Consider the following 17052-nt stretch of genomic DNA (forward strand, 5'->3'; position numbering starts at 1 on the left):
ACAGAGACCCCAGAAAACCATATATTTTCAGAAAGTACACATTCTGACGAATCCAATATGGGTAAATAAGTGTTTCTACTGCAAACTGCCAAACTGCAAAGCAATGCTGAACATAACGGTTTTTATCAAATTTCTGAAAATTGTCACAAAGCTTGAATTTTACCCCATTATATGCCCCACATTTCGTAACTTATCAGCATAAAACATCCTAAATATGAACGCCAGGGGTCTACTAAACACTTTGATGCCCAATATGCATAGATATACCAAACTATGTGGCGCACAGAGACCCCCAAATGACAATAGTGTATATACATTTTCACGGCTGACGCGCGCTGGCTGCTGCAATATGAGCACCTGGTGTGTGTAATATGCGACATTAGACCCCCTAACAGTACAGAGACCCCAGAAAACCATATATTTTCAGAAAGAACACATTCTGACGAATCCAATATGGGTAAATAAGTGTTTCTACTGCAAACTGCCAAACTGCAAAGCAATGCTGAACATAACGGTTTTTATCAAATTTCTGAAAATTGTCAGAAAGCTTGAATTTTACCCCATTATATGCCACACATTTCGTAACGTATCAGCATAAAACATCCTAAATATGAACGCCAGGGGTCTACTGAACACTTTGATGCCCAATATGCATAGATATACTAAACTATGTGGCGCACAGAGACCCCCAAATGACAATAGTGTATATACATTTTCACGGCTGACGCGCTGGCTGCTGCAATATGAGCACCTGGTGTGTGTATTATGCGACATTAGACCCCCCTAAAAGTACAGAGACCCCAGAAAACCATATATTTTCAGAAAGTACACATTCTGACGAATCCAATATGGGTAAATAAGTGTTTCTACTGCAAACTGCCAGACTGCAAATCAATGCTGAACGTAACCGTTTTTATCAAATTTCTGAAAATCGTCACAAAGCTTGAATTTTACCCCATTATATGCCCCACATTTCGTAACTTATCAGCATAAAACATCCTAAATATGAACGCCAGGGGTCTACTGAACACTTTGATGCCCAATATGCATAGATATACCAAACTATGTGGCGCACAGAGACCCCCAAATGACAATAGTGTATATACATTTTCACGGCTGACGCGCTGGCTGCTGCAATATAAGCACCTGGTGTGTGTATTATGCGACATTAGACCCCCCTAACAGTACAGAGACCCCAGAAAACCATATATTTTCAGAAAGTACACATTCTGACGAATCCAATATGGGTAAATATGTGTTTCTACTGCAAACTGCCAAACTGCAAAGCAATGCTGAACATAACGGTTTTTATCAAATTTTTGAAAATCGTCAGAAAGATTGAATTTTACCCCATTATATGCCCCACATTTCGTAACGTTTCAGCATAAAACATCCTAAATATGAACGCCAGGGGTCTACTGAACACTTTGATGCCCAATATGCATAGATATACCAAACTATGCGGCGCACAGAGACCACCAAATGACAATAGTGTATATACATTTTCACGGCTGACGCGCTGGCTGCTGCAATATAAGCACCTGGTGTGTGTAATATGCGACATTAGACCACCTAACAGTACAGAGACCCCAGAAAACCATATATTTTCAGAAAGTACACATTCTGACGAATCCAATATGGGTAAATATGTGTTTCTACTGCAAACTGCCAAACTGCAAAGCAATGCTGAACATAACGGTTTTTATCAAATTTCTGAAAATTGTCAGAAAGCTTGAATTTTACCCCATTATATGCCCCACATTTCGTAACGTATCAGCATAAAACATCCTAAATATGAACGCCAGAGGTCTACTGAACACTTTGATGCCCAATATGCATAGATATACCAAACTATGTGGCGCACAGAGACCCCCAAATGACAATAGTGTATATACATTTTCACAGCTGACGCGCTGGCTGCTGCAATATAAGCACCTGGTGTGTGTATTATGCGACATTAGACCCCCCTAACAGTACAGAGACCCCAGAAAACCATATATTTTCAGAAAGTACACATTCTGACGAATCCAATATGGGTAAATAAGTGTTTCTACTGCAAACTGCCAAACTGCAAAGCAATGCTGAACATAACGGTTTTTATCAAATTTCTGAAAATTGTCAGAAAGCTTGAATTTTACCCCATTATATGCCCCACATTTCGTAACGTATCAGCATAAAACATCCTAAATATGAACGCCAGAGGTCTACTGAACACTTTGATGCCCAATATGCATAGATATACCAAACTATGTGGCGCACAGAGACCCCCAAATGGATATATAGTAGATAAAATTTACAAGGCAAAACAAAATAAGGCAGTAAAGGGTGAAATGCAAAAAAATCCAATAAAACCACAAAAATCAATGTTTTTTTTCCAGACTAGTGTTATCGGCCGTCAGAATCACAGTTTGAATATTTTAGATGGGCCAAACAGGTTATACGGCTAGAAAAAAGTGAACACAATATATGCAGAGCTGAAAATGCAATAAAATGGCTAAAAATTCAATAAAATGGCTAAAAATGCACCAAAATACCCAAAATTGCAATATAATCACCAAAATAACATACAAAAGGTATTGCACAGTACGGTTAGCGAATACGCTATGCGTAATGGCAATAAAACATTTTTTTCAGCCAAAAAAAGAGACGATGCGATAAGAAAAAAAAAAAAAAAGCCACAATGCCATGTATGTGCGTGTGCGTGTGTACAAATGGTAAATTACATATTATGTGCGCGTGTGTGCGTGTGCACGTGTGTGTAAGTGCAGTGAGTGTAAGTGACCCCCCCAATCCCCAAAAATGTATGTGTAAGTGTGTGTAAGTGTGAATCTAAGTGTGTATTACTGTAATAAGTGTGTGTTGGTGTGTTTGTGTGTGTAATTGTTGCACTAACCTGAAAAAGTCGCTGGAGACTGTTGCAGGCGATCAGGAAGAGCCCCTGGAAGACATCTGCGACGTGGTTCCTGTCTCTGTGCTGTGGGGGCGGAGATCGACGGCGCGGTGTAGGCTGCAGCAGCAGGACACGTAAGTAACACGTGCCTGCTGCTGTTTTTGGGCCCCTGGGCGATCGCGCCCCAGGGGCCACTCGATCCCCTGCTCTGCTCGTTGCCTAGGGGCAGGGGATCGAGCAGGAACGGAGCGAGCGGCTCTAACAGCCGCTCCTCCGCTCGGGAACCAGGAAGTGCTGCAGAACGTAGAATCTACGTTCTGTGGCATTTCAAGTACATTTGCCACAGAACGTAGATTCTACGATCTGTGGCATTTAAAAGGTTAAATCAGTGAGTAGTTGTTATGGTATTTTGGATCCTAACAACCAGATTGCCAACACTGCAAACTAGAGAGCTGCTGAACAAAAAATGAAATAACTCAAAAACTGCAAAAAAAAAAAAAAATTTGCAGATTGTTTCAGAATATCACTCTCTACATCCATACTAAGGGGGTTATTTACTAAAACGCAAATTAATCTCAGTTTTTGTGAAAACAAAGTCGACCAAACTCGCTACCACTCGCTTTCTCGAAAAATTCAGAGCGAAAAAATGTTGCGAAAAAAAGGTTGTGACAAATTCGAGTGTCAATTTGATCGATCAAATACTCTGAAAAGCTGAATTGTTGCTGCGAAAACTCAGCTTTTTAATTTTAACAGACGAAAACCCAGACTTTATCGCATTATGCAGCGCAGACCATGATGTCAAGAAACAACTTCAGGGACATCTGCCGGTGACTTCTACATGACCTCAACAGATTTGAGATGGAGTATTTTTAGCAGCTATGGGGCATAATAAATCTCAAAAAGTTTAAGGGTTTTTTCCCATGAAAAATTTGAGTTTTCCCTTTAAAATTTTGACCAGATAAATTCCATGTTTAAAGGGTTTTGTTCACCTTTGACTTCAGTTTTAGTATGAGAGGGATATTCTGAGACAATTGTTTTTTATTTGTGGTTTTTGAGTTATTTAGCTTTTGGTTCAGCAGTTCTCCATTTTGCAATTTCAACAATCTGGTTGCTAGGATCCAAATTACCCCAGCAACCATGCCTTGATCTGAATAAGCGACTGGAATATGAATAGGAGAGGTCCTGCAATAATTAAATTGTAGCCTTACAGAGCCTTTGTTTTTTTAGATGTTGTCAGTGACCTCCATTTGGTAACTGGAAAGAGTTAGAAGAAAAAGGAAAATAATTTAAAAAACTATAAAAAAATAAATAACGAAGACCAACTGAAAAGTTTCTTAGAATTGACCATACTATAACATACTAAAAGTTAACTTAAAGGTGAACCACTCCTTTAATAAATGGGCCCCTAACAGTTAATTTAAAGGGGAAAAACCCCTTTAATGGTTCTATTACAGTCTGGCTCGATTTACTTAATCAAATATATACGTTGTAAAATATGTAACGCAAAGCACTAAACTGCAAAATGACATAATCTATACAGAGTGACAAATTTATATCTTCTGGCAAAATAAGTGCTTATTAATATACTGTAAATTCAACAGCAAGTGTAATGAAACAGAGTGCACTTCCTAATAACAGAACAATCTGCCAATTACCATGAGTTCCTTAATAAATAACCTCACAATATGCACAGTCTGAATATTTCAGAAAGAGTTGGTAGCTATTCTTATTGCTGGTTATTCCAAGTATGTCTGCTAGAATATGTGTCTTACTGAAATCATCTTGGCCTAGAGTTGCCATTTTCTCATATCTGCTACTTTCTATTCTTCTGCTCTGTGGTAATGTGGCAGTTGCACCCCCAAAGAGCAACTCCTGGAAGGAATGGCCTTTGTGAAATTGACTTAGAAGGGTTTTTGATTGTTAACCCTTAGTATGTTATATAATGCCGTATTCTTACCAACTTTGCTATTGGTCTTCATTATTTATTTTGTATAGTTCTTGAATAATTCCCCTTCCTTCTCTGACTCTTTCCATTTTTCAACTGAGGGTCACTGACCGCGGCAGCCTAAAACGAAAATATAAGTTTACTGTTATTTTTACTTACTTATCTTCCTGTTGAGTCCCTCTCCTATTCATCTTCAAGCCTTACACTGCCTGGTTGCTAGGGTACACAAGATCCTAGCAACCAGGTAGCTGCTGATATACCACACTGGAGAGCTGCTAAACATAAGGCTAAATAACTGAAAAAAAACCACAAACAATATTTGTCTCAGAATATGACTGTCTACATCATACCAAAAGTTAATTTAAAGGTGAACAACCAATTTAACAGATTACATTGGTTTAGATTCCAACAGTGAATTTAATGGAAATTTTCAGTTGAGGAGTAACATTCATAAAGGGAAATGTTTATGTCTAATATACTTTTCAATATGTTCCAGGTCAACAAATCAATGGTACATATATTCCTCTGCACTTAGGCTCTTCCTGTAACACAACAGAATGCCCATGGTAAGACTACAACTCCAAGTTATCTAGTGACTTATTATTACAACTTGACTCTCAAGCTCATGTCACTGATATCTTTACTGACATAAAGGGAAAACCAGAAAAGTGAGGAAGCCTGTGATGAAAAGCCATATACGCCTAAGAAAAAATTAATCACGTTTTGAATTTTATTAACTACTGGGAAAGATGGAAAGTGTATAAAACCGGCATTCTTACTATAAATTGTGCCTTAGCCTGTATGTATCACTGGCTGCATATTGCTCCACTGCATACAGAGTGGGTTCAAGGTGGGCAGCACAAGGATCAGTCAAGTGAAAAAGAATTATGTGATATTGTGAAACCAGCAGGATTCCATCTGAAAAGGACTGCAGCTAATGAAGGTATTTGAGGGATGACATCTGATTGTCTTGAGATCATAAAGGTTATTTTCCTATTCTTGTAAACACTGTAGTATTAAGAAGCGAATCCAACGACAGTCTAAAAATACTATTTATTATGTTGTCATTTTCCTTCAGAATTTCTTGCCAGTAAAGAGGTTAAAAATAAAACCAAAATGATTATGTCGGTGCCTTTGGGCTTTCCCTTCCAGTTAGCTTTTGTGAAAGCAAATAGGCCCTGACCTTCTGTTGTTCCTGAATGGAACATGAATATGATCTGCCTTTTCTATACTCAGTGCCGAGGCCCAGGGCCTCTTCTCACATGCTGACCCATTGTTGAGCCCTAAGATTCTGGATATCTACCTGTTGCTGTCTAGCTGGGCAGCTCAATCACATTTAATCAGAATATAGAACTCCACATTTTATCTCCATTTGAAAAAAACAACATGGTTGCATTTTAGACACCTGCTAATATAGAAATTATAGAGATTTAGTCACCCCCATTTTCCAACTTTTATAGCCAATATTGTTGTCATTGCTTATTGCGCTTTTTAGATGTGAGAGGTGATGTTCCCATCAACTGAAATGTCACACAGGAAAACGAGGCAGAGAAAGGATTCAACAACTACCAAACAGCCTTTGGTTGGAAAGAAAAACTGAATCTTTCGACCATTAAGGAAATTTAACATTATAGCAAAATGGGGTGTCTAAGTGAAAGGTGATCACAGCTAATTCTTTAATCTTGATAGGCCAACAGTATTTCCAGCATGAAGGCTGCATACAGTGAATGAGAGAATAGTTCGCTGCTACATTACATACTGGCCCCTCTTCTTTATTTATTCTTCATCCTTTGATTTCTTCCATGTTGATACTGAAATATCACAATAGGAAATCATTCTCATATGGTTGAAAATACAATCTAATCCAGGGGTGTCCAAACTTTTTGCAAAGAGGGCCAGATTTGGTGAGGTGAAAATGGGGCCGACCATTCAGCCTGACATTCTTTGAACCATTAACATCACTTAACTCATTTAAACAAGGAATCGCGTAGGAGTTATATTTGGGCACATTAGTGAAATGATCTGCCATTTGGTCTATACTGCTGCCTGTGTGCTGAAGGTGTTAGCAATAGACACATACTGTCACGTAGTGATGGGCCTCTCTCGCATACTTACTTACTACACCTTCACCTTCAGCCCTAAAGAAGTATGTGAAGCAGCACATCTCTATGTGCCAGTACATGTCTATTGCTAACACCTTCAGCACACAGGCAACAGTATAGACCAAGTGGCAGATCATTTCACTAATGTGCCCAAATATTACTGCTATGGCTATGCGATTCCTGATTGCACTGTGCTGGCGGGCCGTATTATTATTAATTTCATGATGGAGGCTGAGGGCCGGTGTAAATTTGAAAACGGGACACATTTTTCTGACTTTGGACATGCCTGATCTAATCTATATGCAGCTGCAAATATACAAGGTATTGTTTAGGCCCTAGATTAGACCTTAGAAAATGTATCACCATTACAAGGCAGCACAGCTTTAATGTATACATCTTGTAGGCTATATTGTAATGTAATGATAGAAATCATGTGGGCTCCACCCACCTCAGCCCCATTGGTGGCCAGCCCCCCTACCCCACTACACATTTATAAAAAAAATAACATTGGTGGCTAGGGTTAGTTTTTTGCCTTATTTGATTTTCAGCCCCCCTCTTCTGTCATGGAGTTGCAAACTTCAGAAGTGAGGGCAGGAGTTTAGGTGCCTGCATATTCTTTCTGCCAACTGGTCACAGAAGTCTAAGTCCCGGTACATCTGCACAGGGATTGGATGGGTCAAGTTTAAACTTCCCCTCCAGCCAACCACTTCAGTGACCAATGAAAACTCCAGAAAGTTGTTACAGTAAAGATGATGCTGCGTGTGAGTTCCGCTCTCCCTTCCGAAATCTGCAGCTCTCTGGCAGCAGGGGGACCAGGCTAATCAAGTAAGTGCAGCACGGCCTGGCCCCCCAAGTCACAAAAACCTTTAGGACCTGGGACAACTATCCCCCTTGGTGGCAGCCCTGACGGCATCCATAACCCTCATTATCCTTGTAAATCTGCTAAAGCTTTAAACAGGAACGTGACAATTTTACAAACAAAAGGAGCCAACAAAGACTGTACCAACTCCTTTTTATTATCTTCTGTGAATTCCAGGACCATGCAGAGACAGAAAGGTTCATATTATAACATGACATACTTCCATACATACATACACATATACAGTATAAATCTATTCATTTGGTTATGACATATACACTTTTAAACTTGATGCACATACTAAATATAACAGGCCCCATAGTGCTGGCAACTGAATAGCAATTGCATGCATGTGACATGTGAACCCGGGATTTAGAAACAAGTCCCACAACAGTTTTTTCCCCAGTTATGTGATGGCCTAGATCTCTCAGTACTTAATGCATACTACATTGTATTTCATCTACAAACCTACTGTGAAAATAAAAACACAGGAAAATAGGGAAAGTTGAATTTTCCCCCCAAACATGTAATATGCATAATAGTCCATACAGCCCAGGTGATTCCTGCCCTTAATAAATAAATGTATGTACTGTACACTAGCGTGTAAATAGCATGGAGACCATAGACACTATGTTAGAGGGGAAGCAGACCCGCAGAACCGGCACAACACATGCAAGATCTGCTCTTTTCCTCAAAGTGAATGGTGCTTTATTCTTTTAAATGCTGTGCAGGATACAGATTTATCAACAACCTCCAATAGAGACATGGAAACAAGACTACACCCATCAAATAGGCCAACAGTTGGAAACGGGCTAGAATTTCTGGGTTAGAATGAATCAGTAGAATTAGGAGGGAAACAAGAGTTGACCAATAATCATATACGGTGTAGTTATAACATCTACAGCAACAGTGCAAGATACCTTTACTACCATGTTAAAATAATTATTTATGTTGCTCTCCAACCCCTTGGAGAGGCTTGGAGGCAAGTTTTGGTTGTATAAAAACCAGGTGCACTGCCAAACAGAACCTCAATGCAGGTTGACAATCCACATAGGGGCTAATGGCCAATCACAGCATTTATATGGCACCCCAAGAACATTTTTCATGCTTGCGTTGCTCCCCAACTGCTTTTACTTCTGAATGTTGCTCACGGGTACATGATGTGATGTTTCTTTTGACAGAGGACTCAGAGTAGCATTACTTTGAGGGTTTAATGGTGTATTTATATAGACCTTTCTGATAAAGCTTACTCAGTTTTAACCTTTCCTTCTCCTTTAAACCAAAGTGAAGCTTCTTCTGGCAACTGGTATAAAACAGTGACACCCATAACATGATGCTATATCTAGATATTATTTTTAAAATTACTTATTGTACTGCTGCTCATGTAGATTTAAGTCATTCTACTAATACTGTACAATGTCATGCCATTAGATGAGTGTTATAGCATAAGGAAACATTCACATAGGCACAGAATATACACTGTAGCTCCATATTATTCCATAGTATGTTTGGTCTGCAACTTCATCCTGCACCTAGGCCATCTGAATATTAGAAGACCCGGCATTCCTTCATCCATGCTGGAGTCTGGTTCCTTCAGTCAACCTGCCGATCTGGCGCCCAGATTCTAAAGAATTCACAAGAGGAGCTGCTTTGCCGAGTTTTCTTAATATCGTTGATACAATAATGAACGCAGGTACATTTTACATTCAATATTCACATTGTATTAAGAGGTTTAATGTTCTTCGCAAACACCACAACTCGGGATATGCTTGGTGCTTAGTAAATAACAGTCCAGAGAAACAAAAAAAAATACAAAATAAAACCTGAATAAGTGTAAATTACATCTATAACAGTGCTAAGTCGAGGTAATGTTGTTTTGATACATAGAATATTCCTGATGAGTGAGATTGTGTTTTTTTCCCCAGCAGCCTTTGTGTGTCTCTAAAGCTTACCTTGCATAAACGTTAAAAAACAAGTTGCTGGAAAGTGCTGTTTGGCATGTTTTGTTAAGACAGGATGCAGTGGTCCTAGTTCTTCCAGTCAGGCATAAGTAAAACAATTCTCAAAAAAAGCCATCAGCAGCAATACATTTCCAATGCTTTTAAGTATTTTGCCCAGTCTTTGTTGATTTTTTTCTTTTACGATAGCACCTGATGTATCTGTGGCATCGCCTTTAACTCTCTGCCGCTCACCCCCTTTTCATGTGAAATATCGACACTGTGTGGAGTCAATATAGCAGTAGGTAGTGCAGCGTAAATGCCCATATGACCTGTTGGAATGAGCAATACAGGAATGTCAGTTAACACAGAAGTACTCTTCTTGGAAATTGTATTTATTATTTTGTAGTGAAAGACTTAAACTGAAATACGCTAGTAATATATAAGTAAATGACACCCTTTTTTGAGCTTTGTACCAGTACAGACTTGTTATCCAGAATGCTTGGGTCCTGGGGTTGTCCGGATAAGGGATCTTTCTGTAATTTGGATATTCATACTTTAAGATTACTAGAAATTCATGTAAACATAACTAAACCCAATAGGCTGGTTTTGCTTCCAATAAGGATTAATTATATCTTAGTTTGGATCAAGTACAAGGTACAGTTTTATTATTACAGAAAAAAAAAATTTTTTAAAAATCTGTATTATTTGATTATTATGGAGTCTATACAGTGTTGGACTGGGACACCAGGGGCCCACCCAAAAACCTTAGACCAGGGGCCCACTTAGGGTAGGCCTGGCCGGTAAAAATGATGGTTGATCCCAATGTTATTAATAGGGAAAAACCATAAATATATAGGAAGGCCGGTATTATTTTCCAGAAAAGGTGGCAACCCTAGGCCCACTCTCAATACTATTATAATTCTTCTCCTCACTCAACCTCTATTCTCCTAGACTCTATTCTTTACATACTATAATATATTATTCCATCTATTTAGCATTTTTGTTCTCAAAGAAATAGGAAATGGCCATGAAATAGGCCAAATCTTTAGCAGCACAACACCTGGGCCCACCGGGAATGTTCATGGTATCCCAGTAGCCAGTAGGACACTGAGTCTATAGGAGACGGCCTTTCTGTAATTTGAAGCTTTCTGGATAACGGGTTCCTGGATAAGGGATCCCATACCTATACTTTGCATTCTTCCAGGCAGATTTGCCTCAGGTTTAGTGCTAGTTGGATGATGCTGATGCACCTTAAATTTCAAATAGTTCCACAGATTCTCAACTGGATAGAAATCAGCACTAACTCCGGTCTTGAGCCACTCAAATGTTAAGTTGGCTTTGCATTTAGGATCATTGTCTTCCGGAAATATGAACTTGCACCCAAGCTGCATTCTTGAGAAGAATGAAACATGTTCTTGAGCAGAAGAATTTGTACTATCTATTGTTCTTTCTGCAGAGCACTTTAATAAAAACACTCTCACAATATGATACCACCACCATACCTTACTGTAAATATCACTTAGCCATATCAAGAACTCTGCATAAACCTGGAGTATATTGGAGGATGGCACAAATGAGGCCATTAATAAAAAAGAATCATGCTTAGGTATGTCTGCAGTTTTCCTGTAAGCATGAGAGTGACCCAACTGCAATGTAGTTACAGGTTTATTTGATAAAACTACAAAATGCAGCTACAAAATGGCAAAGTTCAATGCACATTCCCTGGTCCCTGTATCATAAGTAATCTTTTATCTATACAAGTGCATGTATTTACAAAACCAGGGGTTTTTAGTTACAAATTTATGATCATAAAATTGGTGAGCATCATACCACATCAGGTAAACCCCATATGGCGGCCCCTAACTATTTACCTCCTGATATGACAACCTAGTGCAAATGAAAATCTGTGGAACTATTTTATGACAGATGTGCAGCCAACCAGAACAACAGGAGCAAACTGGCCATATATTATACTACGACTCTGGTGTAGGATTTGTTATTGAGCAAATAGAGAGAATTGATCAAATATCTGAATAATTTTGCAAGACACTGGGGGTCATTTATCAACACTGGGCACATTTGCCCATGGGCAGTAACCCATGGCAACCAATCAAATTGCTGCATTCATTGTTCTACTTGCAGCTGGCTTTAAAAAGCTATTCACTGATTGGTTGCTATGGGTAACTGCCCATGGGCAAATTTGCCCAGTGTTGATAAATGAGCCCCACTGTATCTGGGATATAGAGGGTACAATGGACATACGTAATGTTCCAATGGGGCAAAGTTTAAAAGACTTGTCAACAGAGATGTTACCGAAGTTATAAGTGGCACATCGTGTACTTGAGATTTCACAACAACTTGGAATATTATTCCAAGAGATCCTGGTCCATTGTAGTTAATCAATCAGGGACTTGGAAGGGGTTGTTCACCTGGATTAACTTTATTATGATATAGAGAGTGACAATTTGCAATTGGTTTTCATTTTCATTATTATTTGTGGTGTTTGAGTTATTTAGGTTTTTATTCAGCAGCTCTCCAGTTTGCACTTTTAGCAATCTGGGTGCTATGGTCCAAATTACCCTAGTAACCATGCATAGATTTAAAGAAGAGACTGGAATATGAATAGGAGAGGACCTGAATAGAAAGACGAGTAATAAAATGTAGCAATAACAATACATTTGTAGCGTTAAAGAGCATTTGTTTTTTAGATGGGGTCAGTGACCCCCATTTAAAAGCTGTAAAGAGCCAGAAGAAAAAGGCAAATAATTAAAAAACTATAAAAGAATTATGAAGACCAACTGTAAAGTTGCTTAGAATTCTGTATCATACAGAAAGTTAACTGAAAGGTGAACCAACCCTTTAAACAAAGCCGTTTTCAATACTTTACAGTGCAAACAACCATGTGGGTGAATGTGATAAATTGACTGGTATCATGCATAGCTGTCACACTGGATGTCGTTGGACTTCTTGTAGCCCTACAGGGAGATTTAAATGGATACTAGACTACCAAAAGCTGTGTAGCTGTCCTTATATGAGTCATTTAACAAACATCGATGGAAGAGGCAACTGTCTAACATCAGATTAGAAAAGATGTATCAGAGCATAGAATCAGTTCTATAATAAAGTTATGCTTTGGTCCGGCTTCCAAAAGCAGGGTGGCCCTGCATATGTATCATTGCACCAGTCCCGAAGCAACCTGCTCTGTACATACCCTGGCAGATAAGATCCACATGAATGAAATCCAAAGTCTTGGCCATCACATTCTTCAATGCCTTCTTGCCGATAACCATCTCCACAAAAGGCACGCTTACATCCTAAATTCGAATGAAATCATAATGTATGAACAGCAGTGCAGCTAAACAATGTCATAACCAATTCTAACTTTATTCCCACATTTAACATAAAGGGCCAGATTCAATTCAGGGAGAAAAAGTGATCTCATGGTATATCTCCTCAAAAGACTTTTCACTTCCAGTTTTTCCGACACACTTCAATAGAGTTTTCACGTGATAAACAGTGAGATACGTTTTTCTGAATTGAATTGCTTCTCAAATTCAATCTCGTCCATGAGTTTTCACGTAATAAATCTTTTTCTCACTGATGAATTGATTGAATCTGGCCCAATATCTGAAGGGAACCTGCAGGGAATATATTAAATGGCAAAAAATATCAATTTCTGGATCTATGTCTTAGCTTATAATGATAACAATTAGGTGCAAATGGTTTCCTATCTCTTTGTGCATATCCCACTCTATAATGAGCCAGTGCACCCTCTCCTGTTATGCTTGTACATTGTATTATTATTTTGTCCCCAAATCAAGTCTCATTCAGTCTTACTTTACTGCATGACCAGTATATCTTAGCTGGAAAGATTACAAATAGTGCAATGTTGCCTATGGATATTGAAGCTGTGCCAGCATTTGAAATGGATCTATTTCTACTTACAGGAGATTTATCCAACCATTGTGTTCATTGATTAGACATGAATCCTAAGAATAAAGTTTCTAGAACTGAATTTGTTTGCCCTATCTCATCAGACTGTGCTGTTTTTGGGAGTACCGGTACGATATTATCTCTATATTACAAAAGAGCTTTTTAACAACTGAGCACCTCCATTAGTTAATAATCTGTATTTATTGAAAGTCTTATCATATAATGGTATCTTATAATATATTGCAGAGTAATCTTTACCCTCTGGGTGCAACCTGAGAATTGCACAGGGGTTAGGCTCAAAGCAAAATAAATTAGGCTTTGCATCTGTGTACTCTGGGTTTGCCCCACAATAACTAGGGTCATATGTACTGTAAGTGCTTATGGGTTTCGGCGAATTTACATGTGGAAAAGACAGGAGCAATAAAACAATGTATTTATGTGCCACTTATGTGCATGCAACCTTGCTTTTAACAGGCATCCCATATCTGTAGCATTCACATTGATTTGCAGTTCATCAGTTTTCGACAGTTCGATTAACTTCTTTTTTAACAGCGTATTTTGATTAAAGTTAAAAGCCTACCGTTTATTTTGCTGTATTGATTGGCAGGTTTGAGATGCAGGCGGATAGAGGATGACTATTTTTCATGCAGCTGACATGTCATCATTCAGAGTCTCAGAGCTATCTCCTGCTCCCTGCTTATCAGTCCCATTAATAAATGTACTAATGTACAGTTTGCAGCAGATATAATTCTCGCACATGGGGAAGACTCAGTAATACAGTTATGAGCATCTACTGCTGTAACTGGCAACAGACACATCTGTGCCACACTAGGTGATGTTATAAATAAATGCATATTTTTATCATCTGATTAAGTTTGCTGCCCCAGCAAGCACATCATTTAATAAGCAGAGAGCTGTTCCACATCAGCTATTCCAGTACTGTGAGTTCCAACTTTCACCAAGTTCCATTGAAAGCTAGAATGTTTTGGGAGCTACAAAAGTTGTATCATAGCACATAGGCATATAGGATTGGTTGGCTAGACACTTACCTTAATAAAATTGTAAGAAAATTAGTCTTTAGGATTGTTGTGGCCTTGTTGCTTCGTCTAACTAGTAGCTTGGTTTAAAGCAGTATTTAGACTGAAAGTTAAAACAATGATAGGCCCCTTGTATACTAGAAATTATTCTCCAAATATTTACCTACCATTTCTTTGTGTTGCCTCCTCTGTCTGATTTGCAGATGTCATCAGTAGCCAATGGGAGACAGTGAGCCCTAACCCATCAGTGATGACATCCATTACGGGAACAGAATGTACAGCAAGTAAAGTCATCTGTGGAATCCCTTTTTCCACTATCAAATGAAAAGGCCGATCTATACATACTTTGGGGACTAGTGAAAGAATATTTCATTGGACAACATATGTCAGAAGTTGTGTAACCTGCATGGCCATCCCTTTCAAGCTTACTAGCACCCATCCCCTAACAGGAGCCTATCAATGGGGCAAATGTTTTAAAAGACTCATACTTAAAAAAGTATGTAAAATGAGGTTTCAAAACCACAAAAAATCTCCACTTTAACTCAATGAAACACAGCGCAAAATGGCAAGTATTTATCAAGCTACTAAGTAGCTTAATGCAAAATAATGGGTGCTAAACGTTGACACTATCCCAGGAAGAGCACAGCTACTTGTTGGAAAGAATGCAGGAGAATTGTAGACCCAGGTACAGCGAGTTTAACCTCAGAAAGTTAATAGTAATGTGCCAGACTTACTTATACAGCTATCTGTGACAATTTTATTGCCGTCATCGCATTCCTCTCCTGGCTGGATAATTCCATCTCCACAAGTATTGCCATAATCGATGCCACTTCGGAAAGGAGTGAGCTGCGATTAATAAGAATCATTTGTATATGATTTTCTTTCTGTTAATGATGATTAATTGATGACGTGTGCAATGCATGGAAATGTAGTAGTCTTACAAAAGAAAGAAGAAAAGCACATTAAAAAATACTGCCTGTTAAACTAGGGTGTGAACTAAGTGTGAGCCATATTTGTGGCCTAGAATCAGGACTACATGAGAGGCCCCCAGTCTTTGTCTGTTAATGGCCGGCAGCTCAATCAAAGCTGGAGAGACACACACAGGGCAACCTTGATGTAGGTACAGGTATGGAATCTTTTACCCAGAATGCTTGGATCCTGGTATTTTTTTAATAAGTTGTTTTAAAGAATCAGCATCAGACTGGCCTGCTAGAGTAGAGAATCAAAGTAGGGTCACCAATGTAGGAAAATCACCACTAACTTATATCTTCCCATTTCCCCCATGGGCCTATACAAGATCAATAGCCATACCTCCCAACATTTGAGACCATGCCCACTTTGTGACCTCACCCCTATATACCACACCCATTTTACACAACCCAGTAGTAATCACTAAATGTAATGGATATAGGACAAACTCACCCAGACGTACCAGTATAATCACTAAATAATACGGCTTATCAGCATATTAACTCCCAGACGTGCAGTATATTAACTATATAAAATTGATACAAGGCATATTAACCCCAGATGTGCCAGTTTAACAACATCAAATGGATATTAACCCCAGATGTGCTAGTATTTTCTTTTTTACAGAAAATGAATAACAAGCATATTAACGCCATACATGTCAGTGTAGAAATAACTAATGAGCACTCAATTAACCACAGACAAGTGAGTAAGATCTTTACAAAAATGGCCAATGAGTACTCCATTAATTCCAGACATGTTAGTAAAATAAATGCAGAAACAGACAGATTGAAAGCATTCCCTCACCTACACTTGCACAAGCAGAATGCAAACACCAAAGTATTTCAAGTTCCACTTTGCTTGACTTTTTCCTCTCTCTCTCTCTCTCTCTCTTTCTCTCTCTGTTTTCTGCATTTGAAGAAAAAAATCCAAGCTGGCCATGTGTTCCACAGTGGAATGCATAGCCATCTTGATATTTTTCTTCAGGTGCATGAAAGAGCTCCAGAGAGCTGGCCAGGAAGAATAGAAGAGGATCCAAGCAACAAGGGACATTAACATTACAATCTGGGACAGTGGCATATGAGCTCAAAATCGGGACTGTCCTGCAAAGAGCGGGACAGTCTGGGGTATTATAGCATATAGTACTTATACTTCTAGAGGGCTCATTTATGAAGTCAGTGCACAGTTCTAGGTACACTTTTTGGATAGGTACATTTTTTGGACAAAAAACTGTTTTTTTACCCACAATTCAGAGTATTTACATAGAATACCAGCAATATTGCATTGTACGGCAACTACATTTGCTAAAATTTTCTTTGTATTGCAAGTTCACTCGGCAGCTTAATTCAACTTGTTTCTTTAATCCAAAATAAAACT

The 17052-nt window shown here is 38.7% G+C and overlaps 1 protein-coding gene and 1 long non-coding RNA gene across 3 annotated transcripts in view; one reads left to right on the forward strand and one right to left on the reverse strand.

Annotated features, from left to right (window-relative positions):
- Nucleotides 1–17045, forward strand: part of LOC121394580 — a 45185-nt gene extending 28140 nt beyond the window's left edge. The window contains exons 2-3 of the long non-coding RNA XR_005961794.1: nucleotides 5332–5401; nucleotides 14910–17045. This is a non-coding gene — a long non-coding RNA (uncharacterized LOC121394580). The remainder of the gene's footprint in view (nucleotides 1–5331; nucleotides 5402–14909) is intronic.
- The window catches only part of LOC108718911 (acetylcholinesterase collagenic tail peptide), a 55836-nt gene continuing 48344 nt past the window's right edge, over nucleotides 9561–17052 (reverse strand). For both annotated transcript variants that reach the window (XM_018267429.2, XM_041565991.1), the window contains exons 14-16: nucleotides 15441–15552; nucleotides 12948–13050; nucleotides 9561–10065 (exon numbers count right to left, since the gene is read on the reverse strand). In XM_018267429.2, the coding sequence (XP_018122918.1) occupies nucleotides 9996–10065; nucleotides 12948–13050; nucleotides 15441–15552 (285 nt within the window). In that variant the 3' untranslated portion in view covers nucleotides 9561–9995. The remainder of the gene's footprint in view (nucleotides 10066–12947; nucleotides 13051–15440; nucleotides 15553–17052) is intronic.

Source organism: Xenopus laevis, chromosome 6L (assembly GCF_017654675.1).
Source record: "Xenopus laevis strain J_2021 chromosome 6L, Xenopus_laevis_v10.1, whole genome shotgun sequence".
Lineage (NCBI taxonomy): Eukaryota > Metazoa > Chordata > Amphibia > Anura > Pipidae > Xenopus > Xenopus laevis.